The sequence below is a fragment of the Pipistrellus hanaki genome (genome assembly GCF_964339955.1).
Source record: "Pipistrellus hanaki genome assembly, chromosome: 11".
Classification (NCBI taxonomy): domain Eukaryota; kingdom Metazoa; phylum Chordata; class Mammalia; order Chiroptera; family Vespertilionidae; genus Pipistrellus; species Pipistrellus hanaki.
This window is the reverse complement of record NC_140513.1, coordinates 27,511,901-27,532,427: the sequence shown is the minus strand read 5'-3', so window position 1 is coordinate 27,532,427 and position 20,527 is coordinate 27,511,901. Positions and strand designations below refer to the sequence as shown.

The 20,527-nt window shown below is 50.6% G+C and overlaps 1 protein-coding gene across 1 annotated transcript in view; it reads right to left on the bottom strand.

The window, feature by feature from the left end:
- Positions 1–16,519, bottom strand: part of B4GALT1 (beta-1,4-galactosyltransferase 1) — a 47,558-nt gene extending 31,039 nt beyond the window's left edge. The window contains exon 1 of the mRNA XM_084898001.1: positions 15,976–16,519. Coding sequence (XP_084754127.1) covers positions 15,976–16,333 — 358 coding nt within the window. The 5' untranslated portion in view covers positions 16,334–16,519. The remainder of the gene's footprint in view (positions 1–15,975) is intronic.
- Between the last annotated feature and the right edge of the window lie 4,008 nt (positions 16,520–20,527).

The following is a 20,527-nucleotide window of genomic DNA, read 5'->3' as shown; positions in this document are numbered from 1 at the left end:
GATGCTTCTATCACTCTCCCTCTCCCTTCCTCTCTGAAATCAATAAAAATATATATTTAAAAATGAATACGGTATATGTAAAACAGCAGCTTCCCATTTGGCAAGAACAAAAATAGTCACACATTACGCACATTAGAATGGCCGGAGGTGGGGTGGAGAAATGGAAGTGGGAATGAGGATAAAAGGGAGTCCGTGATAATAACGGGCGTGAAATCGTTTGATGGCTGGGTGGAGAGAAAGGAAAGCAGGAAGAAAGTAGCGAAGGGAATAAACAGGGGAGCGGCGGAGGATGGAGCCGGATGTATCTTTCCAGCACTGAGCAGGTCTGCAATCCTGTGGGGTCAGATTCATCAGCCTGACACCACCCCCCCGTTAGAGTACTCAGGTGCTCTGACGTCTGACTCACTAGCTGTGGACTAACTGCCTTCCCTCCCAGTGCTGCCTGCAGCCAGAGAACTCTAAGGCAGATGACAACAGTTCTCATCTTCCCAGTAAATCAGAAGTTTAGCATCCCAGCAGGTAAATGAGCCTCTTGGGAGTTTTATTACTAAGTTGCTCCTCCGATATTCTGGAGCCCTGACCGGATTTCTGGACCAGTAATGCCGGTGACAAGTACATCCTCTTCTCTCTACATCTAGAACCAGGCTTTGGGCCATCCGGGCAGTCTGCCAGCCATGCACTCCTGGCAATACCTCTGGGGTAGCAGGACCACTTTAAATGTAGCCAGCTCTCTCCAATTTCCTTCTCTAAGGAGTAGGTATAAAACAATGTGCCCTTTTCAGGTGGTATGTGAGATAACACATACAAATATTTATCACAGTACTTGACACTAATAGATATCAATAAATATTACTCTGCCTTCTTACTGACTCCCTCGAACTTCAAAGCCTGCAGGGTTATTACAAGAGACTAAAATTCCACTTTTCTCCTCTGAACACTAGCAACAGGGACAGACTTGGAAGAAGGGCCTGGGACCTCAAATGTTTTGGTGGGCATGACATAACCTTCCTGCAAAACGTAAGGGTTGAACAGCAATTCTGCTAGTCTTTTACTGTCAGAGACAAGTACTAAGATGTTAAAGAACCAGTTTAGAAAAGACTACAAAAGAAAAATTTTACAGTCTGAGAATTATATAGACCTTCCTAAGTTGCGGGGGAGGCTAAAGTAATATAGGAAAACACAAACTTAAATACATAAAAATTTAAAACTTGGCTGTATGATCAAAGCTACCAGAGATAAAGTAAAAAAGACAGGTGCCTGGCTGGGTGGCTCAGTTGGTTGAATGTCATCCTATACATCAAACAAATTGTGGGTTCGATTCTTTGTCAGGGGTACATAAGGGAGTCAACTGATTAATGTTTCTCTCACATCAATGTTTCTCTCCCTCCCTCCCCATCCTCTTTACCCTTTCCTCTCTTTCTAAAATTAATAAAAATATCCTCAGGTTAAGATAAAACAAACAAACAAAAAGAACAGGTGACAGATGTAGAGACCATATTTGCAAACAATATATATTAAAGGAATAATATCCATAGTATTAAAAGCTCCTGCAAACATATTTTTAAATAGAAAAATAAATATAAATATAAACAAGTAATTTACAGAAGAAATATAAATAGCCAACAAACACATGACAGTTTGCTCAACATCACCACTAATTAGAGAAACAAACTCAAACAAGATACCATATTTGATCATCATATTGACAAACGTAAAAAGACTGATAACACCCAGTGCCGGCATGGATGCGGGAAATAGGCACTTGTCATTCACAGCTGATGAGCATAAACTGGAGGGCAATTTGACAGTGCCTATCAAATTGGTACAAGTGCATGATCTACAGATTTCTAATCAATAACCTAATCTTCCACCTTGAAACACTGGAAAAAGAGCAAACTAACTCTAGAGCAAGCAGAAGGAACAAAATAAAGATTAGAGCAGAAATTAATGAAAAAAGAGACTGGAGGAACAATAAGGAAGAGGGGGAAATCAATGAACCAAAAGTTGGTTCTTTGGGAGAAAAAAAAAAAAAAGTGGCATAGTCTGACCAGAAAGGGGATAAAAAAAAAAAAAAAAAAAAAGACTCAAATTACCAAAATCAGGAATGAAAGAGGGAACATCCCTACCAACTTTATAGAAATAAAAAGGAATTTAAGGGAATACTATCAACAAATGTATGCCAACAAATTAAACGACTAAGGTTAAGTGGACAAGTTTTTAGAAAGACACAAACTACCAAACTAACTCTCAAGAATAAATAGAAAATCTGCATAGACCTGTAACAAGTAAAAAATTGAATTGATAATCAAAAAGCTTCCAACAAAGAAAAGCCCAGGCCCAGATGGCCTCACTGGTGAATTCCACTGGGCAGTTAAAGAATACAAATCTTCACAAACTCTCCCTAAACATGAAGGGGGAACACTTCCCTCCTCATTTAGGCGTCAGTATTACCTTAGTACCAAAATCAGATAGAGACATCATGAGAAAGAAGACTACAGATATTTTTTCTGTCAATTGTACCCCAATAAAGCTGAAAAAAAAAAAAGCGCCAAACAGAGCAATATCTCATAAATAATCCTTAACAACAACAACAACAACAACAAACTAGTTAACTGAATCCAACATATAAAAAGGACTATACACCAATGCCAATTAGGACTTATCCCAGGAATTCAAGATTAACTTACATCTTTTTTTTTTTTTTAAATCAATCAGCCCTGCTGGTGTGTTCAGTGGTCAGCCCACAGAAAAGCTTTTGACAAAACACATCACCTATTCATGATAAAAAAAAAAAAAAAAAAAAAAAAAAATACTCAACAAAAATCTTTCTTCGCCTGATAAAGAGGAACATCGGGTACCCACACTGCTATGAAAAATCCCACTGCTATCATTATACTTAATAGAGAAAGACAGAATGTTTTCTCCCTAAGATCAAGAACAAGAAAAGTATGTCCTCTCTTATCATCATTGTGCTAAATGTTCTAACCAAGACAATTAGGCAAGAAAAAGAGCCGCCGTGAGAGTGAATGACGTAGGAAGAACCTTCTCCCTGCCTGGCCAGCGCTGCATTAGCAGCCTCTGTGGTGAGAATGGTGACTGCTGGGTGCTGGAGCCTAGGGCCCTAGACTCACTGTGGCTCCCACTGACTGGGCATTCAAACCCACCAACTTACTCATTCATCCCAAGTTTTGATTTTATGCCTAGACATTGAAATTGCTGGAGGATCAGGCGGGTGTGGATTTGTCCAGTAAGACTCACTCTTAGCTCCCAGGACCCCATTGAGAATCACCCCCAGTTCTACAGGGCCGGCCCTCAAGGAGGACAGCACTCTACCGTCCTGCAGCAAAGCCATGTAGAGTGCGTGGCTACATCAGAATTCCCAGGCAGACAGGGACTCCAGAGAGCATCCAAGCCAACCCCTCATCTCATTTTATGGATGGATAAACCGAGGCCTTAGTGAGAAGATTTCTCTCAGATGACTCTGTAGGTTGGCCCCAGAGCTGGATTGAAAGGCTTGCCATCCTGACTGCCAACAGCAGCTCCTAAGCCAGTGGTTCTCAAGTTTTCTAATGCTGCAACCCTTTAATAGAGTTCATGTTGTGGTGACCCCCAACTATAAAAATTATTTTCGTTGCTACTTCATAACTATAATTTTGCTACTGTTATGAATCGTAATGTATCTGTAGTTTCACTGTTGGATTTCTTGGTGTTAATTTTGTATCCTGCTACATTGCCAAATTCATTTATTAAGTCAATTAGTTTTTTAATGGAGTCTTTTGGGTTTTTTATGTACAATATCATGTCATCTGCAAATAAGGATAACTTTACTTCTTCTTTTCCAATTTGGATGCCTTTTATTTCCTCCTCTTGTCTAATTGCAATGGCTAGTACTTCCAGTACTATGTCAAACAGGAGTGGCGAGAGTGGGCATCCCTGTCTTGTTCCTGTTCTTAGAGGGAATAGTTTTAGTTTTTGCCCATTGAGTATAATGTTGGCTGTGGGTTTATCATATATAGCTTTTATTATGTTGAGGTATGATCCTTGTACTCCCACCTTGTTAAGAGTTTTTATCAGGAAAGGGTGTTGGATTTTATCAAATGCTTTTTCTGCATCAATTGATATGACTATATGATTTTTATCTTTCAATTTGTTTATGTGATGTATCACGTTTATTGCTTTGCGGATATTGTACCATCCTTGCATTCCTGGAATAAATCCTACTTGGTCGTGGTGTATGATCTTTGTGATGTTCTTCTGGAGTCGATTTGCTAGAATTTTGTTGAGGATTTTGGCATCTATGATGAATCGTAATGTAAATATCTGTGTTTTCCGATGGTCTTAAGCAGCCCTGCTAGCAGGTTGAGAATCGCTGCTGTAGAGCCTAAGACCATCAGAAAACACAGATATTTATTTACATTACGATTCATAACAGTAGCAAAATTACAGTTATAAAGTAGCAACGAAAATAATTTTATACTTGGGGGTCACCACAACATGAGGAACTGTATTAAAGGGTCGTGGCATTAGAAAGGTTGAGAACCACTGTCCTAGGCAAAGACAGGCTGCCTACTTAGCCTAGGCCTAAGTTTTTCTAACCACACACAGGCCACTGGGCACCCAGCTTAAGCCCATTTACATATACGTAACCTCCATTTTTTTTAACATCCCTTCTCACTTCCTGAGATTCCACCAAATATCCAATGCTCCTTCCAGCTCCTCCCCCTTACCACTCAGCTCTCTGTAACCTGTGATGGTATCTCCCCAAGACACACCAACAACGTGTGTGTGTCCGTCTCCCCCCCACCCCCCACCCCCCTCGGAGAAGGGAAGTGACCACAGAATCCTGGCCCAACGAACCCATGGCAACACATACTCCAAGTTCCCAGCATCGTGGGTTCAACAAAACGGGAGGCCTTCTCCCTGTGGCCTGGGGCAGGTATGTTCATGTGTAAGGCAGGCCAGTCGCCACTAAACCCTGGTTTCATGCTAAATCCTGTCCCTAACCTGTGGCTACAGTCTCACCTTTCCTTCTCCTTGTTAACTCTGCCCTAGGGCAGGTGGCAAAACACAGACAGACACACACACACAACTGCTTTTGGAGGAATTATACTCTGCAGCCCACTGTGTTGAATGGATGTCTTCTGGGTGAGTGGGTTAGGCACTGATAAAAATACAGAGGACTGGTATTGCCACAAACCTCCTCTCATTCAATCCTTTATCAACCCTCTGAAGTAAGAAGTATCTCCCCATTTTACACAGGAAGTAGTCTTGCCCTGGGTCCCCCAGCAACAATGTGCTGGACAGCAGCTCTGGCCTGATTCCGAATGGACCCAGAAGGCACCTGTCACCAAGTCACAGCTGACTGCTGTGGAATGCAGCAAAAGAGGGGGCATATGGAATGGCTACAAGACGAAGGGAGCAGCTGTCCCAGGCTGAATCCACCCTGCCTGCTGGATGTGTAAACCTGTGGCCACTGAAATTGATACCATTGTAATTCGCTAGTTATTCATAAAAGGAAAGGAGCCAAAAGGGAAGCCAGACGTGTCATTTGGGCAGCTCCACCAGGCATACCAGGCCAGTCCCTGCAGATCACTGGAGGGGGTGTCCAACAAAGGGAAAGCAGATGCACAGAACATTTGGGAATACATAATCCCCTAAACAAAGAATCTCACTCTCTTGGGGCTCCGGTTGCTTAGGGCGTGCTCGCTCGTTCCTCTTGCATTCACCCATATGGCCCGCGGCCATGCGGACCACAGCGGGGAAACACGAGCTAGCCTGACGCTGGACTGGACCTGGCTCCAACATGGAAAGGAAGCTCTGGACACTGGCTCTGGTTTTTGCTCTACTGAAACCCCGGCTACTCTTCTATGGCTGGACCAAAGGAAATGGGACTTGGGAAACCGAGGGGTGTAATTCCACAGACATAAAGCTCTCTGCCATATCACATCCTCCACCGGGAGCCTCTGGAAATGCTTATCCCAGCAGTTCCCCCCAAGAGCCCCACTCCCACAAGCAACCAGGGAAGACAAGCTCCTGTCCTCTCCTGTAACAAAAATCACTAGTTCTAAAGTTATTCTACCGTTTATGCAAGTCAGCAGGTTCCTTTATCTACAAAAGGGCATGTGCATGCGGAGTGGCTGTAGGGACAGAACTGGCAATTCATATTTGCAGACCTTGGGACTATTGATCAGTTTAACTCTCCTACCCCCAAATCTTTCTTTGCTTGGGCCCCTTTCTGGATTCCATAAACCAGGGCTGTCAGGTCAGAGTTCGTCCGGTTGGGTTAAATAGTCAGCCATCCTGGCTAGCCCATCAGGACCTAACATAGTTTCTATGGATGGCTGAATGTAGTGGTATTTCTAGCCACCAAGCGGCAAAGTTTTAGATCAACACCATTTTAAAGTCAGACTTTTAAAGGGGGCTGCCCTCATTCTATAGGTTTGGCTCCATAAACAAAGGAAAAAATGAAAAGTTCTTGTCTTATGTAAATGAACTAGTTGGCAAAGGCATTGAAAGAGCCACCAGTAAGGCTTTTTGCACACTGAGAAACCTCCGCAGGAACCAGAGGCGAAGGCTTAAATTTGAAAAAGCTTCAAATCCAGAGTGTCCGAAGGCCTTACCCAGGGACCTTAACACATACACGAGGCCCAAGGGCTGGGAGTGTAAGTGTGAGACTCCAGACAGACCTGACTCCCGGAATCCACACTCCTTAAAAGCCAATATCCCTGGCTCAGGAATTTAAAATTTAGGGCCTGGAAAACAAAGTAGCAATATCCTCTGGCCTAGAAATTCCTCTCTAGCGATTTATCCCAAGGAAATAATTCAACTGAAGCAATGAGCGGCACACAGCAAAAATGTTCAAGATTACCTATGAGGGTGAAATCTGGAATGTCGGATGCTAAGAGGATATCTGTAAGAATATTAGAGAGTTGCTATATAAGAGAATTAGGATAATGATAAACAACGTAACAGCTGAATGAAAACAGAATTCGAAATAGCTTCACACTACAATTGCCACAGAGTATAGCAGGCATACATTTGGAAGGGAAATTGAGTTTTGCTACAGTGTTAGCACATGTTTTGTTACAACAGTCGATAGAAGAATTATGTTTTTAAACATTTAATATGACAGTTTCAATTAAAAAAAAAAAAAAAAAAAAAGGGGGAAGAAATCCTACAAAGCAAACTCCCAAATCTTCACAAATAAGAATTATCGGCCGAAACCGGTTTGGCTCAGTGGATGGAGCGTCGGTCTGCGGACTGAGGGGTCCCGGGTTCGATTCCGGTCAAGGGCATGTACGTTGGCTGCGGGCACACTCCCAGTAGGCGGTGTTGCAGGAGGCGGCTGGTCGATGTTTCTCTCTCATCGACGTTTCTGGCTCTCTATCTCTCTCCCTTCCTCTCTGTAAAAAATCAATAAAATATATATTTAAAAAAGAAAAAAAAAAAAGAATTATTGGTACTACCAATAATAGATAACATAGATTCAGAGCTAGCCTGTTAGGCACTGTTTCAGGCCCTTTTATGCCTACTGCCTACACTTCACAAATACAGGTGAGAGCAGGGCGGACAGTTATCTTTCCCGCATCACATGGCTAGCCAGAGTGACGGGAGGAAACATTCCTCACGGCATTTCAGAAGTCATCCGTCAACTAAAATCTTGATGCCTGTTGGTCAGGGCTGGCAAAATCCTCACCAGAAGCCTCACTACAAGAGCTCTTGAAATGGGCAGAGTGGGTGCCAGAAGCCTTTCGTGCTGCAGATATAACCAGGATCCCTCCCCTCACCAACCCGGACCCGAGGAGGAAGAGAAACTGGGACTTGCCCAAAACGACTTAACAAGTTACAAGAACCAGAACTCAGAATCCTCACTCCAGGGGCTCCCAAAGCTTGCTCCTACCCTCTGCGGACCACGAAACCCCTCCTTCTGGACCTCCCCCTCCTGGCACCTTCCTCCCTTCGGTCCCTCAGTCTGAGCTATTATCCTCAGCCTTCCCTTGCCCAGCATGGTCCCAACTACACCAGCTCTCAACTCTTATCATGTTTTGTTCACTCTGCCTCTACTTCCTGTCTTCTTCTACCCAGCTGGTGGCTGGACCCAACAGCGGGGCTTCAGCTGTGACGTTCCTCTCAAGTGCAGCAGCTCCAGGAAATGACAGGCAGTGGCAGTGTTAGCCCCTCCCAGCCGGGTAGGCTGTTCAAACGGCCTGAGGCAGGGAGAGGGCCCTGCATTTTGGCTCCGGCCCTGGGGGCACCACGCCTCCTCTCCTCTCTCTAACCACGGGATTGCCAGAGTCTGTCCATGGCTGAGGGGATCCCCAAGAATGGGGGTCAGCTCCTGTTTACATCCAACTCCCAGGCTTCCCATAGTATATTTACCGATACAAGTTTGCTGGCCGAGTCCCCACTCATCCTCTTCCTTGGGGCCCCTCTTAATTTGGGGATGAGGACTCAAATCTACCTACTGGGCAGGCGGAGACCCTCCCCAAGCTGCCTGAAAAGCTTGTTTGAATGCCGGGAACTACCTAAGACCTCCTACAATGCAAATACCAGTTTCCTTAGTGCATCTTGGCCTCGGAGTCCTTTCCTGTTTTTTTAAGTTGGCGGCGCCTAGAACGCCAACAAACGGCTCTGCAGTTTCAGGATGTCAACGGCACAAGGACGTTATGCAAAACAGGAAGAAATAAAGAAAAATGTTAAGGCATTTTTAGAATATGCCCTGTCACAGAGCCAGGCAATGGCTGAACCCCCTGCCAGGGCCCCTCCCCATGGCCCGAGTGGTGGGGCAGGAAGCAGCCTGATCTCATACAGTACAGGTCATGCTGGTATGACATAATCCTGGCCCTTCCCTCGCTGCCGCCTCCCCCTGGTGCCCAGGCTCTGTGCCAAATGACCCTTGGCAGATTCCCAAACCCAAAGTGTCCCTCAGAAGAGAAGAATTGAGCTCCAGTGAAGACGCTCCAAGTAGAATAACCTCAAAATAGACACCTGGGGAAGAGCCTGGTACACTGACCTGAACTGCTCTAACCCACCCGAACAAGCACCTACTTCATGCCAGACTCTCCTGGCCTCTGAGGCTTTTCTCCCCCACAAAAAAAAAAAAAAAAAAAAAAAAAAAAGGAGAGAGAGAGAGGAATTCCTGGAAACCTACTTCATGACCCCTCCCCAGATCTCAGACCTCCTGGAGGAGGGAGAGCTGGCTGTGTGTTTCAGAGTCTGATTTGTTAGCTTGTTCCCACACCTTTGGTGGACATAGTCAAGTCGGCCATGCCAGCAGCACAGGGTTAGCTAGCTGGTTGTTTACCCAGCACCACAGCCCCAGTGCCCCAGTCCACATAAGCCTAGCCTAGCCAAGGAGACAAATGGAAAAGTTACTTAGAAAGCTGACTCATGGGGCATCAACCCGGCGTCTCCCCGCACCCTCATCCCCCACTTCTACTGCCAGCAGACTTCTGCTCAGCTTTATCCCAAGAGCCTGCCTGGCCTGCAACCTGGCCCTTTCCCCTGACGCAAGCACTTCCTGCACCTAGTTTCCTTTTTTATCAGAATTCTAGACACATCCTTCATGCTGCAATAGACAACACTCATCTGCCTGCAATAAGCAAACACGTGATTTTCGTTGGGCCTATCCTTTAGTAAAACTGGCTTGAAAACCTAGCCCTACTCAAAAAGCACCCACTCCTTTATTTCTTTTTCTTTTTTTTTCTTTTTTTTTTTTAAGAAAACTCTACTATGGAAACAATCCAAAAAGTACATAAAGTTTTATGCACAAGCCTCACAAGACCACAAAAAAAAAGAACCTCAAAACTGTGTGTGAGTGTGTTCAACAGCTGCTGAATGATGAAAGTTATACATATTCAGCTGACAGAATAATATATACAGCCTCCTTTGTGACTTTTAAAGGTGGAGAACCAAGCTTGTGATGGGATCTTCAATGAAAAATACTAGGCACAACAAGCTATCTCTATCTACAAGGAAAAAAGACTAGCAGAAAACATGCCAACGTGTTTTGTCTGGGTGACAGGAATACAGGTGTGCTTTTTTCACCTTCTAACTTTTCCAATTATTTTCAATGAGCCTGTATGACCTTTTATAGAAAAAGTAATGAGCTTTTTGTGTAAAATCTCACACAAAGAGATTATTGGCTCCTAAAGAAGAACAAAAACAAAAACAAAACACAGACACACGCACACTAAATAAATAAATAAATAAATAAATAAATAAATAAACCAAAAACAGGAACAAGCCAAGAACGACAGCCCTAGCCTCCCAGTGAGGCAAATCCTCCTCCTCCTCCTCTCTCCGGGCCTGCTGAAGGGCTTGGGAGAGGCAGCTGGGGACAGAGAAGCAGCTACCTCACACACCCAGGCCCGAGATTAAAATCACTGCCAGACAACTCAGCAAGAGCCAATTATGTAGCCACTGGCCTTCGTTAGTTAGTGCGGGAAGGGAGCCGGCTGGGGCCGGGCTGGAAAGCAGAACCTGAAACGCGGAGGGCGTGAGTCAGCCCTTCTGCCTTCTAAGGACAAATCCCGTTAGGCCACGTCCACCCAGAACCCGCTCCCTGCCGGGCCCTGTCCCCGACCCCCAGCCACCACCACCCGCCAGCCCGAACAGCTCTGCCCTTTAGAACAGGGTTCGAGATCTCTCCCCGGGCTGGTGACGTGCGTGCGTGGGCCCCCACAACGGAGGCCTCGACAAGCACAGCCGCAGTCTGGCTCCCAGGACCCCCCAGCAAGTGAAGGGGCAGGAGGGGCCCTGTAGGGGCCCCAGAATCCCATCCCGCAGGAGCCAGGGTCTGGCGGGCAAGGCTTCACCGTGACCTCACTGTCCCGAGACCACACTGGGCAGCGCCAGAGCCGAGTGGAAAATAGCCACAGTGCCAGGCCTCCAGGGATTTAGGCAGAGAGGGTGGACCGTTTGTCCCAAGACAGCTGTATGGGCGCTTAACAGGATAAGAAAAACTATCCAGGTGGATGTGGATTCAAGCAGCATTCCAGTCTCTGCTTCTTGCCAACAGGCAGAGAACAACGGGCAGGTGGCTCTGGGTAAGCGGCTGGAGAAATCACCAGGTTTGACTTGGCCAGGATGACGGGGCTCAGCCCACACACCCCCAGAACACAGCTGAGGAGCCCCCAAAGCCTGGCAGGCCCCTAGGGCGGAATCCAACGGAAGGGCTGGGGCTGCCTTGGCATTAGCTGTCTGGCCATTCACAACCCATAAATTAGCAAATCCCCAGGCTGGGAATCCCTACCCTGCTTGTTACCATAACACCCAGCCATATGGCTAAGCTAATGTCTCATCACAGCCATTATAAAAAGCAGCGAGTTAAAGATTACCCAGCAGAGCTATGACGAGGCCTCAGAAATCAGAGGGACATTTTTTTTCCCACACAATCAAATAAAACCAGGACTGAAGAACTTTGACTGCAACTCTGGATGTCTGAAATAAGGAAGAAGGAAAGGAAGGGTGGCTAAGGCAAGGGAGAGACTAAACACACACACACACACACACACACACACACACACACACACTTCCTTCAATGTGTCAGTCTAACTGTGCCTCCTCTGCCTAAACTGTGAGTTCCTAAAGACTGCATCTTCCTCCTCCTAGCTTTGGCGCCCAGCACAGGACGGGCATATTGCTGGAATGTAATGAATGAAGTTACCAGATGCTTCAGCCAGGCAAGTTGCCATCATGTAAAACCTCACCAAGGGACCCAAACACACACCTCACAAGATCTTCCCAGGGTCTCTGCCACCTCAGGCTGCCCTGGGCCTCTGCACTGGGTACCTACTGAGCAGGGGCAGGCTCTCTCGGGAGCACGCCCTCGCCCTCCTTCCCTCTCAGGCGTGCGTATTTACTGTCTCTCCTAAACTCTTAAGGGTCCAACCGAGAGCTCTGGGGAGCAGCCGCTCATCCCAGGCTTACCTCACGAATCCGTCTCCCAGACCCCCTTCCCCCTGACGTTTCAGTGAGCTAACGGCAGCCCAGCGCGGCACATTTCGTTAGCATGTTTCTGGAGAGCCAAAGCAGAGGGCCACCTAGGCTTTCTCTCCTCTTGCTTCTTCTACCTTAAGCCTCCCCCCCGCTTTGTTTCACTGTCCCCAGCTTTAATAAATACACCCCACACTCCCAAAATAAAAAATAAATTAAGAGAAAGAAAAGAGCATTGGGCAGGGAAGCCAGGAGTCTGGGTTCCAGCCTGGGCAAGCCACTCCCCTCTAGCACAATGAGGGCTGGGAACCTGGGGACTAGAGAGTCCCAGGAAGGGGGCAGTTCGAGTCCAATCCCACATTTGGCTCTTGATCCCCGTGCCCCAAGGAGTTTCCACCTGGTTCGTCAGGCGAAGGCTCCCGCATTTGCTCGGAGTCTGGGAAGAAACACAGCAGGCGGGAATCACTCCTGCCCCCACCAGGAAGCCAGACAGCCATGGAGGGTATTTCTCAATCACAGCCTGTTGGACTAGAAGGCATGTCTGTGTGTACGTCAATAAATATTTTCCCCAGAAAAGCAACAGGACAATACTGGCTTACAAAACCCGTTACATAACCTCCCAAAACTTAAAGATCTGGACACGAGGGAGGCTCCTGGTGCCTCCCCGAACCCTTAGGATGAGGCTCCACCCCAAACTGGAAGGTGATGAGGTCCCAAGACTCAATCCCAAGACTGTGGCGAGAGAGCCCCTGCCCGAGCAGAGGCCAAGACAGATGTCCTCAAAGTACACACTGTCCTGGGCTTGTGTCCACACGTGTGCATATGGAGGGGGAGGCGGGGGCGGGGAGGGCACGCTGGTAGAGAAACACCTGAGAGCTCTGTAAATGCTTCGTCTTCCCATGGGCACAAACTGAGGCAGAGGCCCGGCTGGCAGCCCCCACAAAAGCCAGGGAAACTGGCTTATGAACAAGGGGCTCCCAGAGTCCTGGCCACCTGCGGCTGCTGTTTGCCGGCCCAGGTGCCCATGGCTTTCTGGTGCCCACCTGTAGGTCAGAGCCTCCCTCATGGCACAGCTGGGCAAGAGGGGCCTCTGTGTTTAAAAGCAGTCTCATACCCACCACCACCCACTGCCCCCAAGTACCCTCGAGGGGACTGTGCCAAAAGTCCCAGGCCCCAGGGGGGTCCTCAGGGCTGCCCTACCTCCCCTAACCAGTCCAACCTGAGGCTCTGCCCCCTCCCTACCCAGCCCCTCTCTGGGATGGCAGTGCCAGCGCCACATTGAGCAGCCGCCAAGCCTGAGCAGAGATAACAATGCAGGTCACCGCCCCTCCCAGGCTGAGTGTGTTGAAGGCAAACACCCTGGCAGCCAGGAAAGGGGTCTCACCACCACCACGTCAGCGGAGTGAGTGCCGCTCCGCCCCCGGGTGGGCGGGAGGACACGACCCACAGGCCAGAGCACCCTGGGAGAACTCAGGACCCTCACGCTAGCTCGTGGGATGCCAGAGGCAGGGCCTGCTATGGCTCCAACTACTATCCTCCTACCCTACATTACACAGGCAGTGTAGACAGAGACGGGATTCAAACCAAGTCGATCTGAAGTCAATCTCAAAGTGCTGACAAGCCCACAACGGATCTCACAGTGACCCATCGACAGCCCAGCATGGCTCCCCGATGGAACAGGGCATGGCGGCGGCGGTTACCCACCACCTACCAGCCGGGAAGGATCGAAGCATCTGCTCCAGACCCCTGGAAACCAGAAAGTAGAGCCACGTTGTAGAAAGGAACTGCAAGTAGTGAAAAGGCCACAGCTCTCAACCCCAGGGATGCTTTCTCCCACCAACCTCAAAACCACGCCACAAGGGCTTTGGCAGACACCTGCCCAGCTGAACAGATGGGCCATCCCACCCGCCAACACACACACACACACACACACACACACACACAAAGACCACTCACTCCCAGGAAGACTTGCAGCTCTCTTAAGGCTCCCTCCCGGCCAGGAACTTCCCCTCGGAGAGCTGCACCCAACCACTCAAACATAAGGGCTCAATTAAAACGGAGAAAAAACCCTTCACCCCCACTTTCCGGGGCTGCCTCCACCAGCCGCCTAAATACCAGGGTCCCATGCTGTCACATAGACCCAGACAAGCTGGAGAACACCCAGGGCCTCTCTCTCCTTGCCCTCCAGAAGCTTCTCTCTCAGAAAGTCCCTTCCAGCCACCAATTCGGAGTTGACTCAGAGAGGCCAATAACTCCTCACCCATTACTAGGAACAACGCTGTTATAAAACAAAGCTCAGTGAGCTAGCTACCACAGCCTCTCCTGATTCATCCGGAAGGCCCTGCACTTCAAACATCAATCAGATGAACTTTGGGGCACTTTCATTTGCTAATTAATTTCTCTTTCCTTCTGCTGAGAAGTCCAGGCAACTATTACAAACACAAAAGGACCGAGCGGCAGTGCCAGGATGGGGGACACTGGCCTCTCTGGAGTAAGGAAGGGAACTAACTCACTCTTCCTTCTCTCCTCAAACTCTCCACGAGAGCCTGAGAAATAAAACTTAAAGTCCCAAGTCCACGTTGTCACGTACTTAACATACACAATCTGGTTTCGTTCTAAAAATAACCCAGTGAGTTCATCACAGACAACCTCCTCTCACACATGAGAGACTCGGAGGAACCGCATCTCATGCACTTGGCGGTGGGCGAAGATTCGACCTCATTCTATGGGACCCTTCTGCTTCCCAGAGAGCATCATCCAGTCCCAAAGAATCCCGTGTTCTGCTTTAAGGAAAGCCGCCCCCCCCCCCCCCCCCCCCGCCCCATGGCCGCCGTTCATGTCTGACCAATTGCGAGAGCTTCCTCCCAAACTGGATATAAAAAATGTTGAAGTAATTATTGGAGAAATTGAGCAAGAGCAAGTAAGAGGCCTGCGCTGCCAGGATTCTGCGGAAAAGTGTAAGAGTTCCTACTGGCAGGGTGCCTGCCTGCTTGCCAGGGCCCCTCACCGGGCACAGCCTTCTCTCGGCCCTGGCATCAGAAATGAGCAGCCACCTGTCTGGTAATCTTGGAAGCAAACCTGTGGCCGCGCTGGGCTGGGCTGCCTGTGGATACAGGTCAGAGAGAGAAGTTCCCACACAGGGAATTCGATCCCACCCACCCAAGCTCCCAGTCTCATTGAAAGGGAGGCTGGTATGATTCAGGTTCCCATCCTCTAGGCACGATCACTCCAGGCTGCTCCCGGAAAGGGACGACTCGGTGCTAACCGGTTAGGTATCAGCCCTCCAGCCTCCGGGGCTCACACGTCCGTTCCCACAAACACCACCCGCGGCCCCTGGAAGGACCTACACCTCATGGAGGTTTGGGGAACCTATAAGGGCAAGAAGCAGGGGAGAAGGATCCTGAGCACAGCGGGGACAATTTACGGAGGGTTTACCCTCATTAACACAAACCTTTGTGTACACTGCTTTAGCTTATAATCTTCCAAAACGACTTCCGGAAACAGGTACCATTTATTTATCCCCCATTAGACTGGCGAGGAACCAGAAGTTTAGGGGAAAGTCAGGAAAAGGGGTTAACCCACTCAGCTGAGAGTGGTTCTGAGGAAGGAAGCCAAGTTGAACTGGGAGGTCCGCTCCCTGCCCGCCAAACCAGAGAGGGGTTCCTCTGAGCTGCCTTGAAGGCTGTTCCGAGCCCTAAGCACTCAAAACCCAAAACGTCTCGAGGCTTAGGGCCGGAGCAGGGACCTCTCCAAGGCCCTCTCTCTGGTTCTGCGGCTTCCCCTTCCAGCACCCGGCCCGGCTTCCACCACCACGAACCCCAAAGGGACTCCCCTCCCAACCTCTCACCCACCCCCCTCCAGCCCGGAACCTCTTGGGAGATTAGGGCTGATCCGGAATAGGTAGCTGTCTGTCCCGGAGGAGGGCGTGGGCACACGTCCGGGACCGGGGGCGGGGGTGGGAGTGGGGGGACCGGTCGGGGAAATCCGGGGGAGTCCCAGTCCTCGGAGTGGCGCGCCCCCCCCCCCCCGAGTCCTTACCGAGCAGCGGGGACTCCTCGGGGCAGGCGGGTAGCGGCAGGGCGGGGACGAGGGACCCCGGGGCCGCAGTCAAGTTGCTCGCGAGGCCGGGGAGGGCAGCCGCGTCCGGGCCGGGATCGCTGCCCCGGGGCGGCCGGGCCGTGGCGTCCGCGGGCGAGGGCTGCCCGGCGGCGGCTTGCAGCGGCGGGGGCACCCCGACCAGGTAGGGCAGGCGGCTGAGGTCGCGGCCGCTCAGGTAGTAGACGAGGGTGACGCCGAGGTGCAGCGCGCAGACGGCCACGAGCAGGCGGCAGGCCCGCTGCAGGGACGCGCCGGGCATCGCGGCGCTGCCGCCCAGGAGCGGCTCCCGGAACCTCATCTTGCCGCCGCCGCCGCTTTAAGAGGCGGGTGGGCTCCGGCGGGTACGGGGCGGCCCGCCCGCGGGCCCCCGGCCAGGCGCGGCCGGACCGCGGGGCTGGGGGAGGGGCGGGAGGCGGGAGCGAGCGCCGGAGCACAGCGACCGCCGCCGAGACGCGCGCCGCCCGCCCGGCCGCCGAGCGCGGAGCAGGGCACCCGGGGCGCGGGCGCGGGCGGGGCGGGGCCGCCGGGGGCGGGGCCGGGCGGAGGGTTCGGGGGGAGCGCGGGGCGGGGTCTCTGGGGCGCGGGGGGCGGGGCCGGGCCGGGGGCGGGGCCGGGGAAGGGGGGCTGCGGGGGGCGGGGCTGTTGAGAGGGGCGGCAGGCAGCCCCGAGGCGCCCCAAGGTGCCCCGGGCGGGGTGCTGCCCGGGTTCGGCTGGGGACGCCGATGACAGCCCCGAGCGCGGCCTCCCGAGCTCGGCGGCGGCGGGACCTGGTCACTCGCGAGGCAGCCGCGCCTCCTCCTCCTCCTCCTCCTCCTCCTCCTCCTCCTCCTCCTCCGACCCGCCCGCGAGAGGCGCCGCCACTTCCTGGGGTGCTCCGGGCTGGGACGGGGGCCTGGCCAAGAGGAGGGCGGAGAAGAGAGCCAGCCGGTTGCTGTTTGGGGGGGTTGGGGCCTGCAGGGTTGGGGAGAGGGGTGCAGAGAGGCTGTCCCAGAAGCGGGCTTCGGCCGGGCGGGAGGCGGGAGAGCTGTAGGGACTCTCCTGGAAGCCCTGAACCCCCTTCCTTAGGCTACGGCCGTGGGCCCAGCGTGAAGACGTGCCCCCCCCCCCCCCAGCCCTGCGGAAAAGAGTGGGTGCGTGTACTTCTCCTGAATAGCCCAGGCTACGGGTGTGTGTGTGTGTGTGTGTGTGTGTGTGTGTGTTTGGGGGGGTGCCTCTTCTAGTGCATCGCACCCCACGAGGGTACGCGATTTGGGAGCGAAGCGAGGAGCCTCAGTAACTCCCACGCAGGCAAGCAGGAGGAGAGCAGCCGACTCTATTTACAATCCACACAGATCTGGACCCATTCCCGTGAAGTAGGAATTGTCCCCATTTTGCAGATAAAGAGTTCAAGGCTCAGGAAGGTGAGGCTTGCATAAGATCCCACAGCTGTTGGGAGGTAGGGACGGAATTCTGGCTCCATAACTTTATTTTTTTTTTTTTAATATATATTTTATTGATTTTTCACAGAGAGGAAGAGAGAGGGATAGAGAGTTAGAAACATCAATGAGAGAGAATCATCAATCAGCTGCCTCTTACACACCCCCTACCGGGAATGTGCCCGCAACCAAGGTACATGCCCTTGACCGGAATCGAACCCGGGACCTTTCAGTCCGCAGGCCGATGCACTATGCACTGTGGCTCCATAACTTAAAAAAAAAAAAAAAAAAAACACAAAAAAAACCCACACACATGTTTAGTCCTTGTTCATTTGCAAGTAAGGGCTGGAGGTTCTTTGGGTTCAAATTTGACCCAGAGGCCACTCCTCAGGCCCACCTAGTGCATAAGTGAGGTTTTTTCCTAAACCTCAGCCCTGAGGGGGGACTCACGGAGAAGCTGTCACTTGTATGTGGATGATGGAGAAGCTGGGGGCTCTGACAGCCACTCTGCAGTGAGGGGACTAGCAGAGATTGAAAGTTGATTATATGCTGGTCAGACACACGCCTAACTGCTCCACACATTGTATCTCATTCAGTTCCAGCTACCCTGCAAAGGAACTGTTAGTGTCTCCATTCCACAGGTGGAAAAGCCCACGCTCAGGAGTTGGCCCTTGGTTGTGAAACTACAGAATCCACTTTCTTCACTTGGCTACCCGAACCCCTGACTTTCCTGGTCTTCCTCACTCCACTGGCACTGTCTGTCTCTCTGATGGGCTTCTTCTGCCTGCTTTAGCCACACTAGCCCATTGCTGGTCCTTGAACTTGCCCCATTTCTTCTTGCCTCGGGACCTTAGGCTGTTCACTTAGCCTGGAATACTCTTCCCCCGTGTGTCACTCAGATCACTCAAGAGGTCCTCTTAGACCACTTTGTAGGAAGTCCCCCACCCAAATTTGCTTAAGCAGCTTGCTTTTCTTTTAGAGCAGACACCACTACCCAACATTTGACTTTTTTTTAAAAAATACATTTTATTGATTTTTTACAGAGAGGAAGAGAGAGGGATAGAGAGTTAGAAACATTGATGAGAGAGAATCATCGATCAGCTGCCTACTGGGGATGTGCCCGCAACCATGGCACATCCCTTGATCGGAGTCGAACCCTGGACCTTTCAGTCCGCAGGCGGACGCTCTATCCACTGAGCCAAACCGGTTTCGGCCAACATTCGACGTTTATTTATGGTCGCCTCTCTCCCTCAGCCGACCAGCTCCGTGAGTGCAGGAACTTCCATGTTCACGCTGTATCCTCAGTTCCTAGAACTGAACTGGCACACAGTTGGCACAGAATGAATATTTGTAAAAATTCCTGTGAAGTGAATGTTTACAATTGTCTTGCTAACGTGGGAAGGGGAGAAGGGAAGAACGGTTGTTGTTTTAGAACACAAAAGTCAGGAGTTGTTCACCAGGAAGTTGGTGCCGATGGAGCTGACTGGAAGGAAAATGCCTGGCCAGTGAGTGAGGACCGGTCAGGTTGGCCCCCACCAGAAAAACGAGGGGAGAGGAAAATGGAGATGTTTCCTCCATGCGTCTAGGTAATGGCCAGGAGATAGGAGTGAGGGGAGGCTAGGGTCACAGACCTGTCCCTTTCTGTGGCCAGGGGGTGCGGAAAGGAACGGACACTTGCTCTATCCCTCAGGAACACGCAGAGTCCACTGAGGCACCAACACCAGCCTCACCATCTCTTGTCCAGAGGGTCTTAGAATCAGTACATTTCTTGCATCAGAAGCTCCAGAAGGTCAGAAACCGTCAGGACAACATTGTCCAACATGAACTAGATTTAGAGAGCCAGACAGACCCCAGGCAACCTTCTCCAGCTCTTCCCACTCTCACCTTTGTCAGGTGAAACAATCCATTCAGGGAGATGCTTGAAGGAGGAAGTCGTTAGGCTGACTGGCCAACAGTTGGGATCTGGATTTGGTAGTTTGCCTAACCCATGCTGATCTGCCCAGACTCACCCAGCCCTCTGCTTCTCTCTGCAGACTGCCTTCAGCTGGGTAGAGGCATTTTCTCTGTCCTTCACACAGTACTCTTGTCTGCACCTGTCAGTTTACCTTTCTGTTTTACCCTAGTAGGTCAGAGTGCATAGAATAGTGCCTGGCCCTTGGTAGACAATCATTTCAGTTGTCTGTGGCTGAATAGCACACAACCCCAAAACATAATGTCTTAAAACTAACACCTTATCACAATTGTTTCCTGGGCTGTGCTGCTCCACATGGTGTCAGCTGGGGCACGGGCACAGTTGGAAATTCCAAAGTGCCCCCCCCCCCCCATGGTTAGCAGTTGGTGCTGGCTGGCGGCTGGGTCAGAATGGGTCGTGGGTCAGGGGCCTTGGTTCTTCTTCCCACGGACCTCTCCACATGGTTGCTTGGGTTTTCTCACACACTGGAGGGTGTATCCCAAGAAGGGACATTTCAACAACAATGTAAATTCCTTAAGGCCCAGCCCTAACCATCACTTATGTGGGCACTTTAGTTATAGGGGCGTCCAGATTCAAAGGGAGCAGAAATAGACTCCTTGGGAGAAGGGGTTGGCAGGCATCTTTTGTGATCCACAGGAGTAGGCCAGTGGTCACAAATGGTCTCTATTCCTTCCACAAGTAACATGCATTCATCTCCTCCAAAGATTCCCCAAAGGAACAACATCCCATTAGGACTTCTGCCTCAGGCTCCTGGTCCAGAATCTGTCTCATCATTTGAATCAGTCCTGCGTGCTCACTTTGGCAGCACATATGTTGAATCAGGCCTAGGTGTGGCTCCTCGGGTTCCAGGGAACCATAAAACATAAAACGAGGTATCTTCTTCCTCTTACTCTCTGAGCAATTCAATCCAAAAGCCAATAGGTAGGAGTCCAAACAGCATTGACTGTGTGCAAAATCAAAACCCAGGGAAGAGAAGGGGATGGGGTGAGAGGTGGGGCGGGGAGGGTGGCAATCTAGCACAGGGCAAGCCCTTTGGAACTTTGCCTGGAATTCTCCAGAGCAGTGGTTGCCAACCTTTCAGACCTCACGGATCACCAGCGATCCA